This window comes from Xiphophorus couchianus, chromosome 8, assembly GCF_001444195.1.
Source record: "Xiphophorus couchianus chromosome 8, X_couchianus-1.0, whole genome shotgun sequence".
Classification (NCBI taxonomy): Eukaryota; Metazoa; Chordata; class Actinopteri; order Cyprinodontiformes; family Poeciliidae; genus Xiphophorus; species Xiphophorus couchianus.
Window position 1 is genome coordinate 23500356 of NC_040235.1, and position 13504 is coordinate 23513859.

The window sequence follows — 13504 nt, forward strand, 5'->3', positions numbered from 1 at the left end:
GTAAAGTTTCGTCAGGTTTATGTCTGTATTTTTCTTAAAATGCAAAAAAATGCTAAAAGTTATTTGTGGAAAAAAATTTAATTTTAACAATAGCAGATAAGTTAAAGATAGCTACTTTTTCTTGTCCTAAAATGGTGCTCTTGTTGTTCTATAGATAGATTTTAAAAAAGGTCATTATATGAAACTAGCTTGAAACATACATTTAAAATTTTATTTTATTTTTAAACTTTTATTGTATTATTTTATATGAATATGCGTTAGGAGCCAATAACCGAGCTTATATACATTTATGAATTGCTGAAAATATGACCTTACCCCCCCTTTCTTCATTTTAAATGTAGTGTATTGTTTCTTCCTGTAGGAGGGGCTGTAGTGCTAGATGTCGATTTTTAGACTATGTTCTAAAACCAGAAGAAGTCTAAAACCTGCTGCACCGCCACCCTCTGGCGCCGACAGGGATAACTGAGAAATTACACAGTTCTAAAGCTATAGTTTAATTTCAAAACCACACACAGAAGAAGAAACACTTTATCGCTCGCACAATGAGCGGTATACCGGGGACTGCAGTCGTCCAGGTGACCAACTTGTCGTCGGCTGTGAGCAGCGAGCAGATGCGCACTCTGTTCGGCTTCCTGGGAGACATCGAGGAGCTTCGTCTCTATCCCCCCGAGTAAGCGCTACTTTTCCGGTCTGAGCTAGCGAGGCAACGCCGCGGAGTTGCGGCCTTGTTAGGGCCCCACGTAAGAATTTGTATGTAGCTGTCCCAAATGTTTTTTAATGACTAACTTTATTATTTGTGCTCCATATTTCTTCCCACAGCAACACCCCTCTGTCGTTCTCCTCCAAAGTTTGTTATATAAAGTACCGAGACCCCTCAAGTGTTGGTGTGGCGCAACATCTCACCAACACTGTTTTTATTGACAGAGCTTTGATAGTGGTTCCCTGCGCAGAAGGTGAGTGCAAGCTGCTTGGTTTAATCATATTACAATAAACAAAAAACAAACAAAAAAAACATTGATAAATAGCTGTGGACGTCTTCTCTGGAATTCACCTTAATGGCTGTTGTGGTCGTGGGGAGGGGGGGAGGTATAGTGGTCTTCAGAAATAAACACGGCTGGTGTCGGATAATTTAGATCAGCCATGGGCCGGTATGTAAATATAGTTAATGCAAAGGCTTAAAACACAAATACTATAAATTAAGACGATTTATAACATATATTTTCTTCTGTTACTTCTAATATAATGTGACACTTCAGTATTTTTGTTTTATTTAAGCAAAAATAGGGAATACAGACATGCTAGTTGTATTCTTTTCCCCTTTCTTGCACGTGAGAGAAACTATAGCATGCTTCTTTCTGCCAGCTGACTGGCAGTGCGGCAATCAAAAATCTGACATGAATTTTGGTTTTGAACATCTGTCCAATTTTATTTTCTAAGTTACAAAACATAAGAAAATAATATTCTGTGGGTTCTTTAGATACATTTGATGAACAGCAAAAACATTTTCATTGATTGACCTGGTGATAACAAGTGAGTAGCACATATCTAATTAGAAGGACTATGATATATGCATATATAAGAAACCGGCCCATGCCTAGATTAGATGTAAAGCATTTTGTTGGTCCAGTACCTGATACACGTAGGTTTAGCCACAGCACCCACTCAAGTTTCTGTTTGGTGTCGCATAAATTAAGGGCGATCAATGTTACCGTGAATACTGAACAGTCTGGAAGTACAGCTCGTGTATCTAAAATAAATATAACCAAATCCATTACTAAAGAATAAAATTCTGTCTTTCTTCCCCTTTTTTGCATTTTTTTATTTTTTTGGTGCTCTTTTTCGGTAAACTCCCACCTTCTCTCCCCCACTCCCTTTTTTTGGTACCCCTGTGTACACTCACAATGATTACACTTCTAACCTGATGCATTGTGTCCACGTGACTTGGTGCTGGATGGCTAATGAGTTTATTAATTTGGTTTTGTATGTTTTTTCTGTGTGATTATGTGTGCATATCAGATGACTAGACTGGCCCAGCTGTTACACTACACTAGCCTGAGTCAGGCATTGTTTTCCAAGCCACTATCCCCGATCGGGCCAACGCAGCCTTCAAGGGGGGGATGTGACCCGGAGAATAGCCCGCAGAACCTTCCAAGATGGACACCTTGTCTCTTTTTTTTTTTTTTTTTTTTAAACTTTATATTTGTTTTCGGTTTGTTTCCTTTTCATACTATCCCATGTTGTCCACTCTCCACTGTCTCTATCTAGAAACTTGCAGGTTGTGTTTATATTTGTTATTTTTTGTTTGTTATTTTGATTATTGTCCAACCCCCCCAATCCCTTCTCTCTTTCCGCTACAGCTGGAGCTTGTGTGTGGTTGAATTCAGTCCAGGTTGCTACGGCACACCGGTGGGATGTGTGCCACACAAAAGATGCTATGAGGATCACTAACTCTTTTGTTCTCTTGTCTTCTACGTCTATTGACGTAGTGAAGGGCTAGTCTGTGTGGAAAAAGTGAGCCTCAGTAACAAATCATATATATATATATCTTTCTTTCAAATTATCTGTGCACTTATTCATCTACTTGACACTGAACTAAGAAGGCAACATTTAGTACTTTTTCCTCACATTACTTCAGTACCGCTCTGATGTGAATGTTTAGTAATGACACAGAACTGATCAGTGTAGCATCATTCTCTCTTTGTAATGCATTAATACATTACTCTGTTCATGTTTTGCTTAACAAAGATGGTTGTTTGCCCCTTTAATGCTGAATTCCCTCTAGCTCTAGGTCAAAATTGCACGGTGCCTTGCAATATTATTCACAAAATTGTTCTAATTTTGTCTCGATCCAACCACAAACTTTGATGTGGGTTTTTTGGGGGGGATTATATGTGCTAGGCTAAAGGTCTGCAATGTGAGGATCCGGAGCCTCAAGTGACTCTTTGGACGTTCCACATCGGCTCCTATTACCTTCCAGTAAAAATAATTAAGAACCAACTAATGTTTTTGAATTTTACTATATAATAATTGTTGTTTTTTTTAGTATTAATTCATCTTTTGACATGCATTAATTGCACTAAATTCCTAACGCAGAAGATGATTTTTAGATTTGTTTTTTCTTTTTCTTTTTTTACTTTTGGTTTAAAACACTAAATGTATATAAAGTTTAATTTTTTTTGTATTTTTTCCAAACCAAATAATAGAAATAAAACAGTGGTTCTATAAAAAATTACAACAAAATTCCTATAGCAGGTTTTTGTCTTTTTTTTCCCCGGACACATACCATTTGTGTCTCTAAACGAGCTTTATTTCAGGGCCACAAAATGGCTCTTTGGATCGTAAAGGTCGCAGGCCCCAGTGCTAGACCAACATAATGCGGTCCAGCACACTTTACTCTGTGTCCGTCGGTCACATAAAGTCCCAGTGGAGCAGGGTTGAGTTTGTGGCTGTGACATGAGGAAATGTGGGAAAGTTGAAGGGTTGTGAATCTATTTGCAAGGCACCGTTTAAAACTTTTAAATCTTCCTCCTGAGAGAGAAAGGAAGAATATTATTATCCACAGTGGAGTGAGCACAAGTCCTAATTGGTTGTTTTATTGACCTCTTAGCATTTCCAAAGTTCTTAAAACTGTTGTTCTTTTCTGTATCTGATGTTCTGTGTGCTATTAGTGATGCAGCCATTGGGGGTTGTCTTGTGTTGCACACCTTTCCAACACTGCGAAACGATCGCCCCCCCACTCCCCCCGCGGAAAAGCGTCCATGCTTGATATCGTATGGTTCATGACCAATATGTTTCCAGTACAGGTGACCCATACATCAAAGTGTTCACTCATTCTCTGCATTGTGTTTTTTCTTTTCTTTTTTTGCTTAACCTATATATATAAAAAAAGAAAGCAAAAAAACAAATAATCAGCTCCCTTTTTGTTTTGTTTTTTCTTTAATAAGAAGCTATTCTTTTGCATTTTATATTAATGATGCATATTGACTGAGAAGAGTAGATTAAATCAAATCCAAGTAAGGATGCTTGGTCTGAAGTAGCGGGTAGATGACTCTTTAGGCTGGATGGGGAAGTGTATGCTCTCTTTCTCTCTAGAATACAGTGGGATAAATGTGCAGACAGAGTGAAGAGCGCCTCCCTTGCCTTCCCTAACGTCCCGCTTTGTCCTGCAGGGAAGATCCCAGAGGAGGCCAAGGCTCTGTCGCTGTTGGCACCTGCCGCCCCGGTACCCAGTCTGATTCCAGGCGGAGGATTGCTGCCGATTCCCACTCCGGCTCCACTTCAGAACGTGAGTCATCGTCTTTATTTTGGGTGTTTGTTTTTTTTTCATTTCTTCACATGCACAGGTTGAATCTAACATCCATCGGTGCGGTTCACGCCCACAGCTGAACCTCCCTCTAGTGAATCGGATCACAGCGGGCCTCGACGCCACAGCCTCTGCGCTCGCTCAGCCTCCCCTCATCGGCAATGTCGACCCGACGAAAATCGATGAGATTAGGAGGACGGTTTATGTTGGAAACCTAAACTCACAGGTAAGGTTAAGGAAAAGTCTAAATAAATGAAGGTAGTTAAAGTTGTACATATGGCTGGAACAATTAATTGAGTATTGAAATAATCGTCAGCTAATGTAGCAATCAATTAATTAACAGCAGCATACAGACAAGAAAAGGCAATTTGCTGAAAGAAAAATATACTCAGATAAGTGAGTGAGCTAAAACTGTTATATACAAAAGATATACAGTATACATTATGCTCTTAAGAAAATAATAATAAAAATAAACCTTTGTTTATAGACAACTCCTATATAGAACTCCTCAGGTGGCATAGTTTTACTAAACTATATTTTTTTGTAAAAAAACAAAACCTCCTATTAAGACCTTTTTATTGTTAATCAGTTAATGCAAAACTGAATTATTTTGCCAACAGCTGATCAAGCATACGCTAAAAGAATGCTGTTATTGCATTGTAGGTTATAAAAGGTTTATTCTAAAAAATGGACCAAATTATTTATTTGCATATTGTTTAAAAAAGGCTTAACTGGTTCAATGAAAAATCTGCAGAACATTCCATTTTCTAACTTGATTAATCGTCCAAATAATCAATTACTAAAACAATCAGTAGTTGCAGCCCTAGGTTTATGTTCTGCTTGTTTTGTTATTCCTCTGTTACTTTGTTTGTAGCGTCCGAGTTCTCACAATGCCTCAAATTTCCAAACCTCTTCAGCCGTCGAAGCTCCTGGCCTCCATTCGCAACGCTCCGCTTTGTGGCTGGTGCTGAATTCTTCACCGACATCACATACTCTTAAACCAAAAGAGACTGCAAAGAAATCGCTCAGATTGCATTTAGATATTTATTTAGGCCTTTAACATAAAGCAGTCGATGTATATTCACCCCTTTACCACAAAACCCCACGTGAAGCTTTCTGGGATTTTATGTGATAGACCAACTACAAGTTGAGTCAATTCTAAAAAATAATTGTCAACTAATTCAACAATTGATTAATCATTAACTGAAGTCTATAGACTCAAAAAAATAGCAATTTGCTGAAAGAACATACAGAGCAGTAGTTAAGCCAAAATTGTGAAAAAAAAATGCATACATTTTGCATTTAACATTAAAAAAAGGTAAGCTTGCAAATATGTTCAACCCAGAACTAAGGAAGGAGCATATTTTTAGCTTTACCTGGTTAAAAAAATCAATAAATCTCCTGTGAAGAACCTTTTATTATCCAGTCTGTTAATCTAAAAAATAATCATCAGCTCAGTCCTCCACTGTATTGATGCTGAGTCGAGGAGAAAGGCTTGAGCTTTTCACATGTTGCTGTTAAAAGTATCTTTTTAGCTGCAGATGCATCCTTTGATACAAATGATCGAGCGCTCACTAAAGGAATGCTATTATTGCATTTTAGGCAAGAAAATGTCTATTTGTCTATTTAGAAATGAATTGAATTATTTCTTTATTTGTATCTTATGGTGTATTTCTAATATTGTATAGAAAAATTGTAAATGGTTACGTGAAAAATCCACCGAATGCAGCGACGATTTTATCCGATTAATCGTCAGAATAATTGACTACAAAAATAATCATTAGATGCATATTTTCTTCAACATTTTTACAAAGTGTGACCTCTATGATAAGCTTCCTGTGCTTCGATATCCCTAAATAAAATCCAGGGTATTCAATAGTCTTCGGAAGACGACAAATGTTTTGTGAGTTCAGTGCAGAGTTCAGTTCCCAAGAAGAGTTCTTGGTGTGAAGACTATTTTAAGCTATTTTTATATGCAGTTTATTATATTTCTATTGGATCTGTCCCAGACCACCACTGCAGAGCAGCTGCTGGAGTTCTTCAAGCAGGTGGGAGACGTGAAGTTTGTCCGGATGGCCGGAGACGAGACTCAGCCGACCCGCTTCGCCTTCGTAGAGTTTGTGGAGCAGGACTCCGTGGCCAGAGCCCTCACTTTAAACGGAGTCATGTTTGGAGACAGACCCCTGAAGTGTGTTCTCACACCTTTTACTGTGAAATGTGGTTGAAAAGTGTTTGGGTTTTTTAAAAATTATTATTATTCTATGGTTAAATCTGTTTCAGGGTCAATCATTCCAATAATGCCATTGTTAAGCCCCCTGAGATGACGCCACAGGCTGCTGCTAAGGAGCTGGAAAGTGTGATGAAGAGGGTGAGGGAGGCCCAGTCCACCATTGCTGCTGCCATAGAACCAGGTTGGAAATATGGATTGATTTGAAATACTCACAGAGTGTCCCGTAACTCAGCGGAGGTTGTTTTTATGCTGACGCTAACATTTCTTCTCTGTGCGTTAGCAGAGACCGAGCAGCGTTCCTCTAGCCGCTCCCAAAGGTCACGGCGGTCCCGTTCCCGGACGCGCTCTCGTTCCCACTCGAGATCACGGAGGAAAAGGTCCCGCTCCAAACACAGGTGCTCAGAAAGCCCCAATTTGACATGATAACGGTACTTACTGTGATGTCCAGTCGCTGATGTTTTCCCTCTTATTTTCTTTCTCCAATTCTGGTGGATCAGACAAACACAAAGGTCTTTTCCTGGCGGTGACGCCCACAGTTCAAGGAGCGGCCACAAGAGGCGCTCTCGTTCCAGAGACAAGAGACATGCCAGGAGTCGCTCCAGGTGCTTTGACAGCAGCTGACTTTACAAACTTTTTTTTACTTTTCCAGTCTAAATGCAGTACAGTACTTCTGCTTATCTCTGTAACAAATTTCACATTTCTATAACACTTAGTGGACAAAAGTCATTGTTATTCCCACTGTTAGCAGAAGAGGGCGCCATATTCCAATCAAAAGTCAAGATCCAAGTGATCTTGACTTTGCTCTGATGGAAGATGTAATTAAATCTGAATATTTTACATGTTTTTGAATCAATTCAAAAATTCTTTATTTTATTCTAAAGCGGAAATCATATGTTGTCATAACTCATCGTCTTCAAAGAGGATTCTGACTGAAGATTGTTGCCATGTTACTGTTTTATTTCTGTCTTGATACACTAACGGGTATTTTCTTGGGGTAGCAGAGATGATATTCCACAGTAACATGTCCTAGATGATAATATCAGTTGTTGGCAAATTCTGCTAATCCACCTCATTTGCTTTTGCTGCTTCTCTGTAAATCTCTGTCTGGCTGTACAGACAGAGATTTCTGCCCAGTCAGAAAGCTGGGCAGAAAGATATATCCTACTAAATGTTTTTATTAAATGTAGTTTTTCTTTTCTATTAGAGGCCACAAAAGGAGGAGCAAAGATCGGTCCAGAAGCCCTCGAAGGAAAGCGAGATCACCTTCACCAAAACGGTCAGTACGTCCCAAATCTGAATCCGTTCTTAGCAGCACCTGAGTCATTTAATTCGTTGTTTGGTTCATTTGTTTGTCATTGTTCATTTGTTTTCGATGGTCTCTTTTAGAAGTAAACGGGAGAAGAAGAGGGAGCGCAGCAGAGACAGGAAGGAGCGCTCCACGTCCAGGAAGAGAAGCCGCAAAGATGAGGAGCGGATAAAGAGCAAATCCAAGACAACCAAGGTGAAACAGCTCGCGATTTTCTCACCAGCACGTCTGGTGTCCCGTTAACAGGATGACCAATTTAGTAGAACGTGGCTCTCCACAGTGTGGCCCTTGAAACGATTTTGTGTGGCCCATGACCACAAGTCAAGAATTTGGAAATTGTCTGTTTTTCATTTATTAAGGCAAAAGTCCAAAGCCTTTTTTATGTTTTGGGTCTTTAATGATATACAGATTTCATTAAAAAATGTGTTTGTTATTGAGCAGGTAAACCTACAAATTACTAACTAATTTTGTGGCCCGCCAGTAGTTTTAAATTTGCCAAGGTCAGTGCTGACTTCTTTTTTTTTTTTTTTCTTGAAGTCTGACCTGTCAGTAACAATTTTGATCAAGTACCTTTTTTTTCTTTTTAAGTACTTTTCCATAAAACCATATGGTGGCTCCTAGATAGGAGTTTATAATCAAAGCAAAATGACAAGATCATCACCATTTATAGCCTCACCTCCACTAGGAGCGGTGATGTGGAGTTAAAATTTTATCACAATATTTCGTGGTACTATTGTGATAACAAGAAAAATTGTTAAACTATTTATTACTTCTTTTTTTTTTTGGTAATAGTGTGGCTGTGCCTGGATTGCGCCACAAACACAAATACTGTTCTTGAAAAACATTCTCAATTAAAACAGATTTCTTTAGGAAGCCAGGTACTTAGAAAAAGTGTGATTTATATCACTAAATCCCAAACAGCAACCTTATTTTATTATATTATCAAATTTAATGATATTTATTAATTCTCTAGACAACAGCAAAACTAGGACTTCTGATTATACTGTTGTTGGTTTTTTTTGTTTGTTCTTTGCTTCAATAATTGGAATCAAGATAACAATAAATCAAAATATTTTAAGAATTTTTTTTAAGACAGTTGATAAGAGATAATTGCCAACCCCTAACCTCAACCTGATCTTTTTTTTTTCTTTTGTTCAACTCCAGCTGCATCTTGGGAGTTGATGAGTTTGCCCACAACGTGGTTCATCTCATGTAAAATTTTAATTATTGTTTTGCACTTCCTGGTTTTAGTGATATCTTTGTTCGAATAAAGAAAAAAGTCTCAAGTGTCTCAAACGTAAACATTGGGACAGAGCAAAGTAAAGGTTCAGAGTGTACAAACAAACCCAGTGCGCTGAGAGTGTCTGGATATATTTAGCCACTGAAAGCGTTTCACAAGTCTAAAACAGAACCAAATGAGATGGTGGCAAACAAAAATACAATTAATTTAAAGTAGTAGCGTACAGGAAGTGCTGCAGCTCTGTGACTGAGTTGTACTTAAACAAATTACACAACCAGTTTGACTCTCACTGGTTCTTCAACTTCAGAATGACTCGATGCACTTTGAAATGTTAAGTTTGACAAGTACCATTCATGCCGTTCGCTCTGAAGTAAACCTGAGATTAGGGGAGGGGGGGAGATAAATGAACCAGAGCGTCGGACCACAGCACGTTGCTCTGTCCCCACCCCGTCCCACCGACTTCAGGTGATTTCGTTTCAGTGGTAAATGTTTCCACTTCTCTTTAGGTCGTTTCAGATGGGACAGCACAACTAACCTACTTCAGTTACAGATCAACCCAAACGATAGCTTTGATAGAAAGAAAGCTGAAAAAAGGCCCATCGCGCTCCATCTGATCTGATAACAAGCTGAACATCTTCGACGGCTGAAAACATGCCCTCAAAAAAAAAAAAAGCCTTCATCTTGCAGAGTTCTGTTCGTCACATCTGCACAGACAGTTTTGTCACGTACAACAGTTAACAGCTTTTTTTTTTTTTTTTGGAGTGTGATGCAGCTTATAGTTTGTTCTGTTTTTTGAGGTAAACACGAATCTGTTGTCAAATTTCATTGAGTCAAATCCAATCAAGTTAACTCTGATGCCATTTCAGGCATAATTTATTCCAAACATAACTCTGTGCCACCACAGAGACTTAGAATTCCTAGTTCCACTTGTATATTTTTTGACCTATAAAAAGACGTTTTCCCATACGATAAGTGAAAAAATCTACCAGTGATTTTGGGGTTTTGCAGCGTAATTAAAATATTATATTGTCAGATTACTTGAACAGGGCTGTAAAACATATAAGGTTCATTTTGAGATCACCACAATCCAGAACTGCTAAAGAAGACTAGAAATATTTGTACTTTAATCGTTGTTTTTTTAAATCCTCAAAGCACTTTGACATTTTGATCATGTGAACGCAATACAAATAAAGTGTATCATTATATTTATTAACACAACATTCTGCCCAGTCTGTCGTCTTTAACTCAGTCGGTGTCGTGATTTTTTACAAATGGCGGGTTGGATTATTGTAAGGGAGTCGTTCTTGAGCCACAGCCAGTGGCTCTCCCCTCCGGCTCAGTGTCCAAACTTTTTGTCTCATGAGCAAAAACTGTCAAGTCAAGAGGACTTGAGGGCCAATAAAGTGATATTTTTAATTAAAACTTATACTGTGATAGTTTTTGTTTGTCAATTTGATTAGGGATTAAATGATTAATTGGATTAATTGATTATTGAAATAATTGTCAACTAATTTAGTAATTGATGATTCATTAACTAGAGTATACAGAATCAAAAAAGGACCATTTGCTTAAATAACAAAATATTTATAGCAGTAATTAAGCCAAAACTGTACTATATATATATATATAGAGATATATATATATATATATATATATTTTGCATTTAAGATTAAAAAAAAAAACCAAAACCCTGTTTGTAAATGTTTGAACTAAAAATCTTCAAGTGGTATAATTTCAGCTTCACCTGGTTCAGATTCAGTAAAGGGATGCTATACTTTTGCCTTTCAGGCAATAAAATGTTTATTTTCCTAATTATGATACAAGTTATTTGTTTATCATTATATAAATACGTTTTATAATTTTATTATTATTGTGTATTATTATTGTATAAAAGAGGCTTAGGTGGGTAAATAAAAAAATCTGCCATTTTTTAAAATCCAATTAATTGTCAGAATACTTAATTACTCAATTAAACAAAGTCAGATTTCTTTTGTTTTTTGGTTGGAAAGTGATTTATAATTTAGTCTAGACTATTAAAAGAAATATTTATTTAATGTTTTTTTTTTTTTAAAAAGCCAAAATGTAATCAGTTCAGAGCAATAAAAGCAGGATTTGGTCATCTTTCCGTCCTGTTTTAAGCGTCGACTTTCTTTCATTTAGCAGGACTACAAAAGGGAAGAAAAGGCGGCGTATGGGAGCGACAGAGAAGGCTCAGCCACGCCAAGTGACAACATGACATCATCACTGCGCGCCCAGCACAACGGCACCTACAAAACCCACAGAGGGGAGGCCGCGTTTCTGGGCCGCAACGCGACCAAGTGAACAGCCGCCGCTCGCGTCTCCCTCGTCCCGTCGCGCGCGTCATCTCCCACCACTTGTCGCCTCATCACGAGTGTCTTCCGTTCCGCGTTACGAACTCCCGCTTCTAACCCGAGGATTCTGACGGCGAGCTCATTTTCCTGCCTGGAGGACAGGAGAGACGGTGCTTCAACACGACCTTCCAGGGTGAAAGCACGTCGGCGTCATCCCGACGGCGGCGCTTGTTTCAAAGCAGTTCCGACGGACTACGCGATGTCGCAGAAAGAAAAACGAAACCCTGGTCAAAGCTGCTGAGATCGACCAACGCGTTTGGAAACCTGGAGCCAACCGAAGAGTGGGTCGGGCCGCGGTCAACATTATTTGGTAAAACTTCATTAATGCCTCTCAGACTTGCAGTGTTTTGTCATGTTCCAGTACATCAACCCTTCCCTCAAAATAAATTCCTCCTCAGTAACGGAGTAAAAATACTAATTATGAAAATAGGAAACGTGATCTAATTGTTTTTATATAAGCCAACATTTGGTTAGAAACAGTGTTACCCTGGTAACAGTGATGGCTGGATCTCATCTAGTTTCCCAATCGTTTTTCTTTCAATGTTTACAAGAATCCAAACTGCTATTTTTTTCAAAGTATTAAAAAAAAACAAAAAAAAACTTGTGGTTTTTTTTCAGCCAGCTGACTGGCAGTGTACAGGACTATCGCTCTAAGCTCCAAACACTGTTAGGAAACTTTGAGCGGTGATATTTGAAAGCCATTTTGTACCTTGATGGCAGTAACCAGCCCGTGCTTACTTCTCAGAACCACGTGTGCAGCAGGAATCTGCTTAAGTCATAAAAACTGTATATCGATTATTGTCTTAATTATTTATTTAGTCAATAAATGTGAGTGGGATCATAAAGGGGCAAGAGGTATTTTGATATAAGAAAAACAAAAAAGAAAACAAAAAACTTTTATATCTGCAACTACAAAAACTGGATCAATTTGGTCAACCAAAACAATAAAAATATTTAGTTTTTTTGTGTGTTTTTGGCCTTTATAATATATAGTTTTAATTAGAATCAATAGCGAGTAGTTTCACCAGAACTGTTGCTATATATTGTGTGTTGTGTCAAATATTTGTCAGGAATCCATATATGAATTTTAAAGCTACTAAATTAAAAAACAAATCCATTGACATTAACAACTTTAATCTCATTTCAGTTGATATTTCTTTTTTTTTAAGTGATTATTTAAAGGTGAGAAGGGAAAGAATGGTTTGATCCAGAACTTTTCTAAGCGCAACAAACGAAAAGGATGTGCAAAATTGAAAAATACAAAAAAACAACCAAAAACTTAATTTCACTAAAAACGGTCAACTTTTGCCATAAATGTTGAACACTAAATAAATAAGCAGAAGAAATCGGTGTGGCTGCAACAGCAACTTCCCCCATTTAGCTGCATCAGAGAAGCTAAATCTCTGAAACAGCTAAATGTATCAGAGATTCAACTTGTTAGTGCTAGAAGTGTGAGGATCTTCCTGTTCCTGTAAGGATGTAAACTGGACTAAAGATGTTTTCTACAAGGTTAAAGAAAACAGGTTTCTACACATTCTGAAGTGCTTATTTAATTTTTTGTTGCTTGTGGACAGTTGAGAGAATTTCTGTCTGAGGTTTGTGAAGTGTCCTTTTGTCTCATCTTTTAACGCCTGATTTCTGCACCTTCCAGGAATTCTGTTGTCCTTCAGGACATTATTACTGAACAATAACTCAGAGAGCCATAATTATGTAACAGTATGTTGTTGCAGATGTTTGTCCTAACTTTTGTCTAGATGTAGGCCTCATTCGCATAGGTATCGTTACATCAATTTCTGTTGCCACAGCAACATTTCGGCGTACCATGTTTTATTTTTCTTCTATCCTAATGCTGTGGGATGAAACATTTTCAGTTAACATGGTGACTGTGTGAAGAAAGTTTACGGGCTGATTTTTTTATTTATTTTTTTTTGGAAATGGGGAAAATAAACTGAAATCTCGCAGGTCAACAAACCGTATGGAAGCACAGAAGGGTCAAAAAGTGCCTAGACCACGATTGTACAGTAAGCAAATAAAATATTGAGACTCATTTGGA

General features: G+C 37.9%; 1 protein-coding gene across 6 annotated transcripts; it reads left to right on the forward strand.

Annotated features, from left to right (window-relative positions):
• The first annotated feature begins 404 nt into the window (after positions 1-404).
• Positions 405-12748, forward strand: srek1 (splicing regulatory glutamine/lysine-rich protein 1). Of its 6 annotated transcripts, none has more exons than XM_028024668.1 (11): positions 405-670; positions 820-953; positions 4170-4285; positions 4383-4529; positions 6313-6491; positions 6584-6714; positions 6817-6928; positions 7031-7135; positions 7738-7809; positions 7920-8034; positions 11240-12748. In XM_028024668.1, exons 1-11 carry the CDS (start codon positions 543-545, stop codon positions 11399-11401), a joined length of 1401 nt encoding a protein of 466 aa, XP_027880469.1. In that variant the 5' UTR covers positions 405-542; the 3' UTR covers positions 11402-12748. The 6 variants fall into 6 exon arrangements, with proteins under 6 accessions (XP_027880469.1, XP_027880467.1, XP_027880470.1 ...); XM_028024666.1 differs by having other exon boundaries at positions 406-670; positions 6814-6928; XM_028024669.1 differs by having other exon boundaries at positions 406-670; positions 11243-12748.
• Positions 12749-13504: the final 756 nt, after the last annotated feature.